The 17,500-nt window shown below is 39.0% G+C and overlaps 1 protein-coding gene across 5 annotated transcripts in view; it reads right to left on the bottom strand.

The window, feature by feature from the left end:
* Nucleotides 1-17,500, bottom strand: part of LOC144979526 (uncharacterized) — a 34,500-nt gene that overhangs the window by 9,996 nt on the left and 7,004 nt on the right. The window contains exons 1-2 of one of the 5 annotated variants that reach the window (XM_078926230.1): nt 14,242-14,314; nt 10,676-10,875 (exon numbers count right to left, since the gene is read on the bottom strand). In XM_078926230.1, the coding sequence (XP_078782356.1) occupies nt 10,676-10,801 (126 nt within the window). In that variant the 5' untranslated portion in view covers nt 10,802-10,875; nt 14,242-14,314. Of the gene's footprint in view, nt 1-10,675; nt 10,876-13,691; nt 14,315-17,500 lie in introns of those variants that run through there. The other 4 variants (XM_078926229.1, XM_078926231.1, XM_078926227.1 and 1 more) reach the window with 4 other exon arrangements.

The raw sequence follows: 17,500 nt of genomic DNA, 5'->3' as shown, positions 1-17,500 counted from the left end.
GTAAGAGAGTGACAATGGACTACTGAAGTAAGAGAGTGACAATGGACTACTGAAGTAAGAGAGTGACAATGGACTACTGAAGTAAGAGAGTGACAATGGACTACTGAAGTAAGAGAGTGACAATGGACTACGGGGGGGGGGGGGGGGGGGGGGGGGGGGGGGGGGGGGGGGGGGGGGGGGGGGGGGGGGGGGGGGGGGGGGGGGGGGGGGGGGGGGGGGGGGGGGGGGGGGGGGGGGGGGGGGGGGGGGGGGGGGGGGGGGGGGGGGGGGGGGGGGGGGGGGGGGGGGGGGGGGGGGGGGGGGGAAAAAAAAAAAAAAAAAAAAAAAAAAAAAAAAAAAAAAAAAAAAAAAAAAAAAAAAAAAAAAAAAAAAAAAAAAAAAAAAAAAAAAAAAAAAAAAAAAAAAAAAAAAAAAAAAAAAAAAAAAAAAAAAAAAAAAAAAAAAAAAAAAAAAAAAAAAAAAAAAAAAAAAAAAAAAAAAAAAAAAAAAAAAAAAAAAAAAAAAAAAAAAAAAAAAAAAAAAAAAAAAAAAAAAAAAAAAAGTAAAGAGTGACAATGGACTACTGAAGTAAGAGAGTGACAATGGACTACTGAAGTAAGAGAGTGACAATGGACTACTGAAGTAATAGAGTGACTATGGACTACTGAAGTAAAGAGTGACAATGGACTATGAAGCTAGAGTGAATGGATACTGAAGTAATAGAGTGACAATGGACTACTGAAGTAATAGAGTGACAGTGGACTACTGAAGTAAGAGAGTGACAATGGACTACTGAAGTAAGAGAGTGACAATGGACTACTGAAGTAATAGAGTGACAATGGACTACTGAAGTAAGAGAGTGACAATGGACTACTGAAGTAAGAGAGTGACAATGGATACTGAAGTAAGAGTGACAATGGACTACTGAAGTAAGAGAGTGACAATGGACTACTGAAGTAAGAGAGTGACAATGGACTACTGAAGTAAGAGAGTGACAATGGACTACTGAAGTAAGAGAGTGACAATGGACTACTGAAGTAAGAGAGTGACAATGGACTACTGAAGTAAGAGAGTGACAATGGACTACTGAAGTAATAGAGGGACAATGGACTACTGAAGTAAGAGAGTGACAATGGACTACTGAAGTAAGAGAGTGACAATGGACTACTGAAGTAAGAGAGTGACAATGGACTACTGAAGTAGAGAGTGACAATGGACTACTGAAGTAAGAGAGTGACAATGGACTACTGAAGTAAAAGAGTGACAATGGACTACTGAAGTAAGAGAGTGACAATGGACTACTGAAGTAAGAGAGTGACATGGACTACTGAAGTAAGAGTACAATGGACTACTGAGAAGAGAGTGACAATGGACTATGAAGTAAGAGAGTGACAATGGATACTGAAGTAGAGAGTGACAATGGATACTGAAGTAAGAGAGTGACAATGGACTACTGAAGTAAAGAGTGACAATGGACTACTGAGTAGAGAGTGACATGGATACTGAAGTAAGAGAGTGACAATGGACTACTGAAGTAAAGAGTGACATGGATATGAAGTAAAGAGTGACAATGCTACTGAAGAAAGGTGCATGGATACTGAAGTAAGAGGTGCAATGGACTACTGAAGTAAAGAGTGACAATGGACTACTGAAGTAAGAGAGTGACAATGGATACTGAAGTAAGAGAGTGACAATGACTGAAGTAAAGAGTGACAATGGATACTGAAGTAGAGAGTGACAATGGATACTGAAGTAAGAGAGTGACAATGGACTACTGAAGAAAGAGTGACAATGGACTATGAAGTAAAGAGTGACAATGGACTACTGAGAAGAGTGACAATGATATGAAGTAAAGATGACAATGACTACTGAAGTAAAGGTGACAATGGACTACTGAAGTAAAGAGTGACAATGGATCTGAAGTAAGAGTGACAATGGACTATGAAGTAAGAGAGTGACAATGGACTACTGAAGAATAGAGTGACAATGGACTACTGAAGAAGAGTGCATGGACTACTGAAGTAGAGAGTGACAATGGACTACTGAAGTAAGAGAGTGACATGGACTACTGAAGTAAGAGAGTACAATGGACTACTGAAGTAAGAAGTGACAATGGACTACTGAAGTAAAGAGTGACAATGGACTACTGAAGTAAAGAGTGACATGGACTACTGAAGTAAGAGAGTGACAATGGACTACTGAAGTAAGAGAGTGACAATGGACTACTGAAGTAAAGAGTACAATGGACTACTGAAGTAAGAGAGTGACAATGGACTACTGAAGTAAGAGAGTGACAATGGACTACTGAAGAATAGAGTGACAATGGACTACTGAAGTAAGAGAGTGACAATGGACTACTGAAGTAAAGAGTGACAATGGACTACTGAAGAAAGAGGTGAAATGGACTACTGAATAAGAGAGTGACATGGACTACTGAAGTAAGGAGTGACATGGACTACTAGAAGAGAGTGACAATGGACTACTGAAGAAAGAGTGACAATGGATACTGAAGTAATAGAGTGACAATGGACTACTGAAGTAAGAGAGTGACAATGGACTACTGAAGTAAGAGAGTGACATGGACTACTGAAGTAAGAGAGTGACAATGGACTACTGAAGTAAGAGAGTGACAATGGATACTGAAGAAAGAGTGACAATGGACTATGAAGTAAGATGAATGACTATGAAGAAGTGACTACTGAAGTAATAGAGTGACAATGGACTACTGAAGTAAGAGTGACAATGGACTACTGAAGAAAGAGTGACAATGGACTACTGAAGTAAAGAGTGACAATGGACTATGAAGTAAAGAGTGACAATGGACTACTGAAGTAAGAGGTGACAATGGACTACTGAATAGAGTGACAATGACTACTGAAGTAAGAGAGTGACAATGGACTACTGAAGTAAGAGTGACAATGGACTACTGAAGTAAGAGAGTGACATGGACTACTGAAGTAAGAGAGTGACATGGATACTGAAGTAAGAGTGACAATGGACTACTGAAGAAGAGTGACAAGGACTACTGAAGTAAGAGAGTGACAATGGACTACTGAAGTAATAGAGTGACAATGGACTACTGAAGTAAAAGAGTGACATGGACTACTGAAGTAAGAGAGTGACATGGATACTGAAGTAAAGAGTGACAATGGACTACTGAAGTAAAGAGTGACAATGGACTATGAAGTAAAGAGTGACAATGGACTACTGAAGTAAGAGAGTACAATGGACTACTGAAGAAAGAGTGACAATGGACTACTGAAGCAATAGAGTGACAATGGACTACTGAAGTAAAGAGTGACAATGGATACTGAAGTAAAGAGTGACAATGGACTACTGAAGTAAGAGGTGACAATGGACTACTGAAGAAAGAGTGACAATGGACTACTGAAGTAAGAGAGTGCAATGGACTACTGAAGTAAAAGAGTGACAATGGACTACTGAAGTAAGAGAGTGACAATGGACTACTGAAGTAAGAGAGTGACAATGGACTACTGAAGTAGAAGTGACAATGGACTATGAAGTAAGAGAGTGACAATGGACTACTGAAGTAAGAGAGTGACATGGACTACTGAAGTAAGAGAGTGACTATGGACTACTGAAGAAAGAGTGACAATGGACTACTGAAGTAAGAGAGCTACAATGGACTACTGAAGTAAGAGAGTGACAATGGACTACTGAAGTAAGAGAGTGACAATGGACTACTGAAGTAAGAGAGTGACATGGACTACTGAAGTAAGAGAGTACATGGACTACTGAAGTAAGAGAGTGACAATGGACTACTGAAGTAAGAGAGTGACAATGGACTACTGAAGTAAGAGAGTGACATGGACTACTGAAGTAAAGAGTGACAATGGACTACTGAAGTAAGAGAGTGACAATGGACTACTGAAGTAAGAGAGTGACAATGGACTACTGAAGTAAGAGAGTGACAATGGACTACTGAAGTAAGAGAGTGACAATGGACTACTGAAGTAAGAGAGTGACAATGGACTACTGAAGTAAGAGAGTGACAATGGACTACTGAAGTAAAGAGTGACAATGGACTACTGAAGTAAGAGAGTGACAATGGACTACTGAAGTAAGAGAGTGACAATGGACTACTGAAGTAAGAGAGTGACAATGGACTACTGAAGTAAGAGAGTGACAATGGACTACTGAAGTAAGAGAGTGACAATGGACTACTGAAGTAAGAGAGTGACAATGGACTACTGAAGTAAGAGAGTGACAATGGACTACTGAAGTAAGAGAGTGACAATGGACTACTGAAGTAAGAGAGTGACAATGGACTACTGAAGTAAGAGAGTGACAATGGACTACTGAAGTAAAGAGTGACAATGGACTACTGAAGTAAGAGAGTGACAATGGACTACTGAAGTAAGAGAGTGACAATGGACTACTGAAGTAAGAGAGTGACAATGGACTACTGAAGTAAGAGAGTGACAATGGACTACTGAAGTAAAGAGTGACAATGGACTACTGAAGTAAGAGAGTGACAATGGACTACTGAAGTAAGAGAGTGACAATGGACTACTGAAGTAAAGAGTGACAATGGACTACTGAAGTAAGAGAGTGACAATGGACTACTGAAGTAAGAGAGTGACAATGGACTACTGAAGTAAGTAGAGTGACAATGGACTACTGAAGTAAGAGAGTGACATGGACTACTGAAGTAAGAGAGTGACAATGGACTACTGAAGTAAGAGAGTGACAATGGACTACTGAAGTAATAGAGTGACAATGGACTACTGAAGTAAAGAGTGACAATGGACTACTGAAGTAGAGAGTGACAATGGACTACTGAAGTAAGAGAGTGACAATGGACTACTGAAGTAAGAGAGTGACAATGGACTACTGAAGTAAGAGAGTGACAATGGACTACTGAAGTAAGAGAGTGACAATGGACTACTGAAGTAAGAGAGTGACAATGGACTACTGAAGTAAAGAGTGACAATGGACTACTGAAGTAAGAGAGTGACAATGGACTACTGAAGAAGAGAGTGACAATGGACTACTGAAGTAAGAGATGACAATGGACTACTGAAGTAAGAGAGTGACAATGGACTACTGAAGTAAGAGAGTGACAATGGACTACTGAAGTAAGAGAGTGACAATGGACTACTGAAGTAAGAGAGTGACAATGGACTACTGAAGTAAGAGAGTGACAATGGACTACTGAAGTAAGAGAGTGACAATGGACTACTGAAGTAAGAGAGTGACAATGGACTACTGAAGTAATAGAGTGACAATGGACTACTGAAGCAATAGAGTGACAATGGACTACTGAAGTAAGAGAGTGACTATGGACTACTGAAGTAAAAGAGTGACTATGGACTACTGAAGTAAGAGAGTGACAATGGACTACTGAAGTAAGAGAGTGACAATGGACTACTGAAGTAAGAGAGTGACAATGGACTACTGAAGTAAAAGAGTGACAATGGACTACTGAAGTAGAGAGTGACAATGGACTACTGAAGTAAGAGAGTGACAATGGACTACTGAAGTAAGAGAGTGACAATGGACTACTGAAGTAAGAGAGTGACAATGGACTACTGAAGTAAGAGAGTGACAATGGACTACTGAAGTAAGAGAGTGACAATGGACTACTGAAGTAAGAGAGTGACAATGGACTACTGAAGTAAGAGAGTGACAATGGACTACTGAAGTAAGAGAGTGACAATGGACTACTGAAGTAAGAGAGTGACAATGGACTACTGAAGTAAGAGAGTGACAATGGACTACTGAAGTAAGAGAGTGACTATGGAATACTGAAGTAAGAGAGTGACAATGGACTACTGAAGTAAGAGAGTGACAATGGACTACTGAAGTAAGAGAGTGACAATGGACTACTGAAGTAAAAGAGTGACAATGGACTACTGAAGTAAGAGAGTGACAATGGACTACTGAAGTAAGAGAGTGACAATGGACTACTGAAGTAAGAGAGTGACAATGGACTACTGAAGTAAGAGAGTGACAATGGACTACTGAAGTAAGAGAGTGACAATGGACTACTGAAGTAAGAGAGTGACAATGGACTACTGAAGTAAGAGAGTGACAATGGACTACTGAAGTAAGAGAGTGACAATGGACTACTGAAGTAAGAGAGTGACAATGGACTACTGAAGTAAAAGAGTGACAATGGACTACTGAAGTAAGAGAGTGACATGGACTACTGAAGTAAGAGAGTGACATGGACTACTGAAGTAAGAGAGTGACAATGGACTACTGAAGTAAGAGAGTGACAATGGACTACTGAAGTAAGAGAGTGACAATGGACTACTGAAGTAAGAGAGTGACAATGGACTACTGAAGTAAAGAGTGACAATGGGACTACTGAAGTAAGAGAGTGACAATGGACTACTGAAGTAAGAGAGTGACATGGACTACTGAAGTAAGAGAGTGACAATGGACTACTGAAGTAAGAGAGTGACAATGGACTACTGAAGTAAAGAGTGACATGGACTACTGAAGTAAAGAGTGACAATGGACTACTGAAGTAAGAGAGTGACAATGGACTACTGAAGTAAGAGAGTGACATGGACTACTGAAGTAAGAGAGTGACAATGGACTACTGAAGTAAGAGAGTGACAATGGACTACTGAAGTAAGAGAGTGACAATGGACTACTGAAGTAAGAGAGTGACAATGGACTACTGAAGTAAGAGAGTGACAATGGACTACTGAAGTAAGAGAGTGACAATGGACTACTGAAGTAAGAGAGTGACAATGGACTACTGAAGTAAGAGAGTGACAATGGACTACTGAAGTAAGAGAGTGACAATGGACTACTGAAGTAAGAGAGTGACAATGGACTACTGAAGTAAGAGAGTGACAATGGACTACTGAAGTAAGAGAGTGACAATGGACTACTGAAGTAAGAGAGTGACAATGGACTACTGAAGTAAGAGAGTGACAATGGACTACTGAAGTAAGAGAGTGACAATGGACTACTGAAGTAAGAGAGTGACAATGGACTACTGAAGTAAGAGAGTGACAATGGACTACTGAAGTAAGAGAGTGACAATGGACTACTGAAGTAAGAGAGTGACAATGGACTACTGAAGTAAAGAGTGACAATGGACTACTGAAGTAAGAGAGTGACATGGACTACTGAAGTAAGAGAGTGACTAATGGACTACTGAAGTAAGAGAGTGACAATGGACTACTGAAGTAAGAGAGTGACAATGGACTACTGAAGTAAGAGAGTGACAATGGACTACTGAAGTAAGAGAGTGACAATGGACTACTGAAGTAAGAGAGTGACAATGGACTACTGAAGTAAAGAGTGACAATGGACTACTGAAGTAAGAGAGTGACAATGGACTACTGAAGTAAAGAGTGACAATGGACTACTGAAGTAAGAGAGTGACAATGGACTACTGAAGTAAGAGAGTGACAATGGACTACTGAAGTAAGAGAGTGACAATGGACTACTGAAGTAAGAGAGTGACAATGGACTACTGAAGTAAGAGAGTGACAATGGACTACTGAAGTAAGAGAGTGACAATGGACTACTGAAGTAAGAGTGACAATGGACTACTGAAGTAAGAGAGTGACATGGACTACTGAAGTAAGAGAGTGACAATGGACTACTGAAGTAAGAGAGTGACAATGGACTACTGAAGTAAGAGAGTGACAATGGACTATGAAGTAAGAGAGTGACATGGACTACTGAAGTAAGAGAGTGACATGGACTACTGAAGTAAGAGAGTGACAATGGACTACTGAAGTAAGAGAGTGACATGGACTACTGAAGTAAGAGAGTGACATGGACTACTGAAGTAAGAGAGTGACAATGGACTACTGAAGTAAGAGAGTGACAATGGACTACTGAAGTAAGAGAGTGACAATGGACTACTGAAGTAAGAGAGTGACAATGGACTACTGAAGTAAGAGAGTGACAATGGACTACTGAAGTAAGAGAGTGACAATGGACTACTGAAGTAAGAGTGACAATGGACTACTGAAGTAAGAGAGTGACAATGGACTACTGAAGTAAAGAGTGACAATGGACTACTGAAGTAAGAGAGTGAAATGGACTACTGAAGTAAGAGAGTGACATGGACTACTGAAGTAAGAGAGTGACAATGGACTACTGAAGTAAGAGAGTGACAATGGACTACTGAAGTAAGAGAGTGACAATGGACTACTGAAGTAAGAGAGTGACAATGGACTACTGAAGTAAGAGAGTGACAATGGACTACTGAAGTAAGAAGTGACATGGACTACTGAAGTAAGAGAGTGACAATGGACTACTGAAGTAAGAGAGTGACAATGGACTACTGAAGTAAGAGAGTGACAATGGACTACTGAAGTAAGAGAGTGACAATGGACTACTGAAGTAAGAGAGTGACATGGACTACTGAAGTAAGAGAGTGACAATGGACTACTGAAGTAAGAGAGTGACAATGGACTACTGAAGTAAGAGAGTGACAATGGACTACTGAAGTAAAGAGTGACAATGGACTACTGAATAAGAGAGTGACAATGGACTACTGAAGTAAAGAGTGACAATGGACTACTGAAGTAAGAGAGTGACAATGGACTACTGAAGTAAGAGAGTGACAATGGACTACTGAAGTAAGAGAGTGACAATGGACTACTGAAGTAAGAGAGTGACAATGGACTACTGAAGTAAGAGAGTGACAATGGACTACTGAAGTAAGAGAGTGACAATGGACTACTGAAGTAAGAGAGTGACAATGGACTACTGAAGTAAGAGAGTGACAATGGACTACTGAAGTAAGAGAGTGACAATGGACTACTGAAGTAAGAGAGTGACAATGGACTACTGAAGTAAGAGAGTGACAATGGACTACTGAAGTAAGAGAGTGACAATGGACTACTGAAGTAAAGAGTGACAATGGACTACTGAAGTAAGAGAGTGACAATGGACTACTGAAGTAAGAGAGTGACAATGGACTACTGAAGTAAGAGAGTGACAATGGACTACTGAAGTAAGAGAGTGACTAATGGACTACTGAAGTAAGAGAGTGACAATGGACTACTGAAGTAAAGAGTGACTATGGACTACTGAAGTAAGAGAGTGACAATGGACTACTGAAGTAAGAGAGTGACATGGACTACTGAAGTAAGAGAGTGACAATGGACTACTGAAGTAAAGAGTGACAATGGACTACTGAAGTAAAGAGTGACAATGGACTACTGAAGTAAGAGAGTGACAATGGACTACTGAAGTAAGAGAGTGACAATGGACTACTGAAGTAAGAGAGTGACATGGACTACTGAAGTAAGAGAGTGACAATGGACTACTGAAGTAAGAGAGTGACAATGGACTACTGAAGTAAAAGGTGACAATGGACTACTGAAGTAAGAGAGTGACAATGGACTACTGAAGTAAGAGAGTGACAATGGACTACTGAAGTAAGAGAGTGACAATGGACTACTGAAGTAAGAGAGTGACATGGACTACTGAAGTAAGAGAGTGACAATGGACTACTGAAGTAAGAGAGTGACAATGGACTACTGAAGTAAGAGAGTGACAATGGACTACTGAAGTAAAGAGTGACAATGACTACTGAAGTAAGAGAGTGACAATGGACTACTGAAGTAAGAGAGTGACAATGGACTACTGAAGTAAGAGAGTGACAATGGACTACTGAAGTAAGAGAGTGACTATGGACTACTGAAGTAAGAGAGTGACAATGGACTACTGAAGTAAAAGAGTGACAATGGACTACTGAAGTAAGAGAGTGACAATGGACTACTGAAGTAAGAGAGTGACAATGGACTACTGAAGTAAGAGAGTGACAATGGACTACTGAAGTAAGAGAGTGACATGGACTACTGAAGTAAGAGAGTGACAATGGACTACTGAAGTAAGAGAGTGACAATGGACTACTGAAGTAAGAGAGTGACAATGGACTACTGAAGTAAGAGAGTGACTATGGACTACTGAAGTAAGAGTGACAATGGACGACTGAAGTAAGAGAGCTACAATGGACTACTGAAGTAAGAGAGTGACTATGGACTACTGAAGTAAGAGAGTGACTATGGACTACTGAAGTAAGAGAGTGACAATGGACTACTGAAGTAAGAGAGCTACAATGGACTACTGAAGTAAGAGAGTGACTATGGACTACTGAAGTAAGAGAGTGACTATGGACTACTGAAGTAAGAGAGTGACAATGGACTACTGAAGTAAGAGAGTGACAATGGACTACTGAAGTAAGAGAGTGACTATGGACTACTGAAGTAAGAGAGTGACAATGGACTACTGAAGTAAGAGAGTGACAATGGACTACTGAAGTAAGAGAGTGACAATGGACTACTGAAGTAAGAGAGTGACAATGGACTACTGAAGTTAGAGAGTGACAATGGACTACTGAAGTAAGAGAGTGACAATGGACTACTGAAGTAAGAGAGTGACAATGGACTACTGAAGTAAGAGAGTGACAGTGGACTACTGAAGTAAGAGAGTGACAATGGACTACTGAAGTAAGAGAGTGACAATGGACTACTGAAGCAATAGAGTGACAATGGACTACTGAAGTAAGAGAGTGACAATGGACTACTGAAGTAAGAGAGTGACAATGGACTACTGAAGTAAGAGAGTGACAATGGACTACTGAAGTAAGAGAGTGACAATGGACTACTGAAGTAATAGAGTGACAATGGACTACTGAAGCAATAGAGTGACAATGGACTACTGAAGCAATAGAGTGACTGTTACTCACCGACTCAGTGTTCTTGTTGCCCATGACTAGTACATCCACTGTCATCTTTTTGGGGTGACAGCAGGGAGCCATCCCCTGGCCTGTGACCACCGTCAGGAAGAGGAGAGGGGCCACCCAGGCCAACATTGTGGGAGGTTTGGCGGGCTTCGTTGTTGTTATTATTATTAGATGATGCAATGCTCAGATCTGGTTTATCTATTCTTAAAAGAAAAAAAAAGATAAGATTGGAGGTTAAAATTGTTCTTTAAATAGGCAGTTTAGCGAGAGCGCGAGCCGCTGGCTGAATCGGCGATCAGCCACCCATTGAGTTTTTGTGACCGGCCGTGGAAGCGACCTGCGGGAGTGGTCGGAAACAAATGCAATTTTTGTTTCGTTTTTCGGATCGTACTACCACTTCAGATACATCTTTTTGAAGAGGAGAAGCTAAACTACGAAACAGTCTTTTTCTGAAGTCGATCGGATCACTATAACTCGAGTTATTTTCTTTTGAACTCAATGCAATTTTTAAAGCTTAAGAACATAAAAACCCGTTGGGCGACATTATTTAAACTTCGGAGTCATAAAATTCAACTATTAAATATTTGAATGACACAAGATATGCAAGAATTAAACTTGACGCACGACTTGTTTAACTCTCCGCAAAAAAAACACGATTTTAGACTTACCGCTCAACTGAGCCGGCATTCAGTGGCTGTGACGTCACGCTTTAGCTGACCTTTGGACCAACGGTCGCTGCTGATTAAACACCACGCTCTACCTCCTTTATTGGCTTATTATTGATATTAACTTTTTGTTTTCATAATGTTTTTTCATGTAAGAGAATTTTATTCTTTTATTTTCATTCTTATTTTTTATTGAAGTAAAAGTACGAAAAAAAAAAATAATGGTTGCCATGGGAGCCGAACTTCCGCCATCTTTGTTTACGATTGAAACTAGTCTGTGTGGCCCCCATGGTAAATATTGAATAAATATCTGTACTGGAGTCCTAAAAGTGAAGAGCTGAGCCAAGACCCCCCCCCCCCTCCCCCCATCCACACACACACCCTCCCATCATCACCTTTGGTTTATTTGTTTTGGATTTTTTTTTTAATGGGGGGGGGGGGGGGGTGTCATGTCGTATGATGACCGTCCTTTTCTCGGTAAATTTTAACTTTCAACAGCCACTTTTGGTCCACCAGTCAGTCATTTAAAACATTTTAACGTTCGGTTTGTTTACAGTTCTTTGAGAGTCCCATTTATTTTATTTAAAAAAAAAAAAAATTAAAACGGATTTATCTACAGTTTGTTTAATTATAGTGTGTTGACTTCCTTCAAGCCCTCACTTTTCATACTTAGGCAACAAGGAATTGATCCAATATATATCTTTTTCACTCCAAAATATTATTCCTTTTCATATTTTGCTTCATTTAACTTTGTTTTGATTCAGATGAATACTTTCAAATGTTTAAAGGATGTCAAGGAGACGATTGCTGCTATTGCTGAGTCTCAAGGTCAAACTCTCACGTACTCAGTAGTAGTTCTTAAGTTATGCCTATTCATTACCACCAAAGGAAGAAAGAAGACAATAAAAGCAAAATCCAGTTTATAATGAAAGAATAGAATTCTACCTATATTTTGATTTATAATTCATCAAAATCCGTCCATTTTTGACGAAGTTACGTCTTCATAGGCAGTTGTTATTACTTGTGTTGTCATTAACTCGTCACAACTTTGCAATGGTAAAATTGGCCGTTTTGAACCCCGAAAAATATTCATTTAAAAATTCATAACTCTTGAACCAATTGAGATATCTCAAAAGTTTAAAAAGCATTGGAATAAGCACAGCAAGCTGCTTCTGTTAATACCAATTTAAAGAAGTTCTTTATAATTTGAAATTTTCACTAAACTGCCTACTTTAAAGGTAAAGATCTAAATAAGTATAAAACGGCACCAGGCAAAGCAAGAAAGAAAGAGAGAGAGTGAGTGAGAGAGAGAGAGAGAGAAAGAGAGAGAGAGAAGAGAGAGAGAGAAAGAGAGAGAGAGAGAGAGAGAGAGAGAGAGAGAGAGAGAGAGAGAGAGAGAGAGAGAAGAGAGAGAGAGAGAGAGAGAAAAGAGAGAGAGAGAGAGAGAGAGAGAGAGAGAGAGAGAGAATTGGGACTTTGAATCACCTTTGGGTGTCAAACTCAAATTTACTTTTAATCTTTCAAAAAACAAAAACAAAACAACAACAAAAATACAAAAAACAAACAAACAAAAAAAAAAAAAAACAGAAAAAAAACATCCCAAAACAATCAGTCTTCCTATATTATTATTTCTTCCCAAGGGTACGCGTTTTACTCTGTGAACCCTCGCTTGCATCAAACAACACGTACATTGAACCCACGCTTGCATCAAACAACACATACGTTGAACGCCAGAGGACGAGGACGAAGACATTTATTAAGTAGCTCCATTTTTATTTTTGAAAATATCAAATTGAGTCATTAGGGAGCCGGCACCTGTGTAAGATAAAAGATCTGAACAAGTGTGTAAGTATACACACTTGTTCAGACTTTTATCTTACACCGGTGCCGTATTCAGAGACGCATAAAAAGCACAATTACCCCATAAACTCACAACGACAGCTACATAAAGCCAAGTAACCATAAAACAAGCCCGATTTATTTTAAGAATATAGAAGCATTCAAAATGCTCCATTTATTTGGTCAAAAATGGGGGGGGGGGGGGGGGGGGGGGGGGGAGCCAATATTGACAAGTTCCGCAAAGGGAGGTAAAATGAAAAAATGAAATTTTTTAATAAAATCATTAAAGAGTCAACTAATTATCCAATACATGTGATATTCATGCCATAACATTAATAATTTAAAGGTTTACAAGCTACATATTGATCTATTAAGAAATATTCCTTCAACAGAGATAATTGTGTGAAAACAATACGTATTTTTTCAAAATAGTAGATTTGGCAAAATTTTTAAACAATCATAAAAATTAAAACATTTCATCAAAATTATACTTAAATGATACTGTAACACTGTACCAGCAGCGTAAAGAGGTATATGAGTGAGCTCCTGACTTTATAGAATATCAATGATGTCATAACCATCAGTCAGCTCTTGTCACGATCACTGAATTTGCAAGTTTGCTCAACAACAACAACAAAAGTATCGGGTAAATTTCACTGCTGCAAAGATGATAAAGCAACAATACAAACTATCCAACAAGCAAAACGTCATTCAAAGTTTCAACAATGTTATCGAGAATGCCAAAAAAACATTTTTTCTCTTCATGATCTACGGTCCGGAATAAATTGCAAAAAATTTCCACACATTTTAAATGAAAAATGGGTTATGTTTCGATCTGTGTATTTTTCAACTCGTTCAACTGAGTATTTCAAAGGAAAAACGCCCTTTAAAAACTTTACTTGGGTTTTTTCTATCTAGATTTTTAGGATCTATTTCAAAAACTACGAGAAGCTTCATTTTAAGTAACTGATGATGAGTTTAATTACAAGTAGAGTCTATGTCGGTTTGATACACCGCAAGCAATCACATTTTGAATATGTATGAGTAGACTTGAATGGTAATTACCGCACATCGGACGATTGGAAACCCGATAATGAATGCTGCATTTCTACGACATCATCATTTATGTAAACAAATTTATTCTCCGTGAATTTATAATTTTTATAAGAGATCATTAATTTTTCTGGCCCTTGATATGAATACGTGTGCTTTAAAAAATTGAAATAAGTACTTGCAACAGAAGTTCATCGATTTTCACTGATCAGCGGTCCCAGAAGGCATGGTATTTAATTTCGTGAATATTGAGTAATGACTTACAACAGATTATGTAGGTAACACATGGCCATCGACAATGGTAAGGACAATGTTATCAATGAATGAAATCAATAACACCGTAATTGTAGTGGTAGTTGACAATGTAGTTGACAATGGTTTATTCATATCTTTGAATTTGAACATATGAAAAGAAATATCAGTATTATTGTAAGAGAAAATGATCCGTATTTAGTTTTCACACTGAATAATAATAATAACATTATATGGCTTTATTATGGCGCCTTACCCCGTAAATCAACAAACTCAAAGCGCTTTAACAGTAACGTGGCTACTTTCACTTAAACATACAACCACTCAAACATGTACAATGAAACAAAACAATATAATTCTACAGTGTTACATATAAAAAAAGAAACGTTTGAAGATGTTAAAAAAAAGAATTCTGCATCATTTACTGTCTCTGATATATCTTGGAAGGGAGTTCCAGATAAGGGGTGCCGAATATTCAAACGCATGCTCGCCAATTTTGCGAGTCATTTTTGGTTTCACAAGTATGTGATTATCAGACTTTGATCTCAGATTTCTGGATGGGACGTAGAATTTACTCATGTCATTAATGTATCCAGGACAATCAGAGTGCAGTGATTTAAGAGTATAACAAGAGTATAGATAGAATGCGCTTGGCCAAGGAGTTCACAATATTGCCATCCGGAAGTATAACGGACCAACACACAAACTCTATGTAACCATGAACGTTTATAGTCAGGTTGCTACAGTTAGTTTAGTGAGAACAACTCACAAACGCGGATGGCAAAAACAATAACAAAGGCCTGAGTGACTCATCTTCGAACTATATATAGATCTTATATTCTGATGTACAAACCGGCTGACTGTGCTGTGTTCAGATTAATACTCCACATTTTTGGCAAGACTTCCTTACTCTGTAGTCTTTCTTTCTTGGGCACTGCGAATTCCTTCCTTAGATTCCTTTCATTTCTTTTCACCTCTGCTGTTGCCTCTTGTCTGACCTGTGTCTCCAGACTTCAGTTTCCACTCCAAATTCAGTATGTCAAATAACATCCAGATTCTGAGCTGCCATTTGACAATTCTCATTCTACCCATCACGTGATCAATGACTACCTCTATGGCCCATGACCCATTGCCGATACCTCTGACAGTAAACTCGTTTCTGTCATAATTGAAGACAACTTTGTGCTGCAATTGCTGAGTCATCCAACGTGTTACAAAAGGAAATGAAACCCATCTTCGAGTCTTCCTTTTACAGCTGTATCTGTGGCACATAATAGGGAATGAGATTAGCGGAAGAGAACGTCATGTTGGTTGTGCGCATGCGTCTCTCGTCCTCGCGGAGAGACGCATCCGCACAACCAACATGACGTTCTCTCTCTAATAACTTTTCCGCCGGTGACGTCACAGACTATGGGTGACGTCCAATCAAGGGACGCTCCTCTTCCGCTAATCTCATTCCCTATATACTCGAACGTGTCTACACCACCTTTTGTCTTGTATAGAAATCTTTTCAGACTTCCCTTTTTGGTCTGTTTTATTAACGTCTGAAGCATTTTGCATTGTACTAAGTACAATAACATGGCTTTTTTTCGTTTAACTTGTGTGCAACAGAGACAGCAGAATTGCTTTTGTGTTTCTTTGAAGTCTTTTCCGTTTTGAAAAGATGGAGGTAAGAATCTCTTATTCTTCCTCACTATTTGAACCAATGTCATTCCTCTATATGATAGCCGCTCTGTGAGTTCAATGTCTATAAGAAATTTGTCGCAGGTTACTAGATTATACCTGACTTCAGATAATCAGAAATCAACTCCATGACTAATTCTTGCCTTGACTTTTTTCTCCTCTCTCAGTCCTTTCCTAAATATAGTATTTCTTGGACGGGGTAGAAAGCCTGATATCTTTTGGCCATGATTGACTTGGAATTGTGCGGTTATGTGGTCTAGTGGTATGACACTCGCTTTTGAATCGGAAGGTCCTGAGTTTGAGCCTTGCTAGGATCATCGTTGAGTCCTTGGAAAAGGCTCTTTACTCTCTGTCCGAAAAAAAAATGAAAGACCGCCTAACAGGCGTCATGTCTCGTCCTCCATGTTAAGTATTGCTGTTGGCTAGGGACCCCTTGTAAAACGCTTTGAGCACGTTTAGTGGATATTGCGCTGTATAAAAGCTCAATTTCTGTCACATCTGTGACGCTTCACGTGTTGGTTTTCCATCGGATCCATTCTTGGTTTGTAGGTGGTATGTATTCTTCCAGTCAGAGTAACTATGTCGTTCTATATTCCATACACAGCCATCTTGCCAAAGGATGCAGCTTTGTGCTTTGCATGTTTTATTCAGAATTCTGGTCATAATTATTATCCTTCTCCTCACTCTCAGCTTCCTGTTCTACATTCTATTAATCTAACACTTCAGGCATTTCATCTTCGTTTGTAGAATGAATACATTCAGCAGCATCGTCAGCATCCTCTTTATGAGCTTTATAATTCCAGTTGGTTTGCTTAGAAACCTCATATAATTCTGGGTTTGAAAAGGGGATACAGAAAAGCCGTACAAATGTGTCAAAGGGTCAATATAATATTATGATCCCAATAGAAAAAATAGGCTGGAATTCCAGAGTAAATGTATCTACAATTAATTATTACCCCTGCTATAACAAGAACCAAATGTGGCAAAAAAATTGTCGACAGAGGAATATTTCTTATGAAATGGATACGTACAATATTTAGCTTACATACCAGGTAGCAAGCCACGCTCTATCGTACCATTGTCTTAGTGAGTTTGTCTCACAGTAGTTGAAATAGTTATGGCATTCACATTCATCATTCAATCTTGATATTCTATTTTGAAGTTGAAAATTGTAATAATCTGATACTTTATGATGTAATGCTCAAACTACACAATTTCTAACCGAATAAAACTCAATCTAAAAAGAGACCCTTATCTCAATGATATATTGAAAGGCCTTGACCCTCTCCTTACTACCTATTGGAAAATCGTCACATTTGTTACGATGCAACAGTCA

This window comes from Berghia stephanieae, chromosome 9 (genome assembly GCF_034508935.2).
Source record: "Berghia stephanieae isolate SIO BIC M18660-M18661 chromosome 9, UCSD_Bste_1.3, whole genome shotgun sequence".
NCBI lineage: Eukaryota > Metazoa > Mollusca > Gastropoda > Nudibranchia > Aeolidiidae > Berghia > Berghia stephanieae.
The sequence above is the reverse complement of the archived record's forward strand: the minus strand, read 5'-3'. Positions and strand labels throughout refer to the sequence as shown.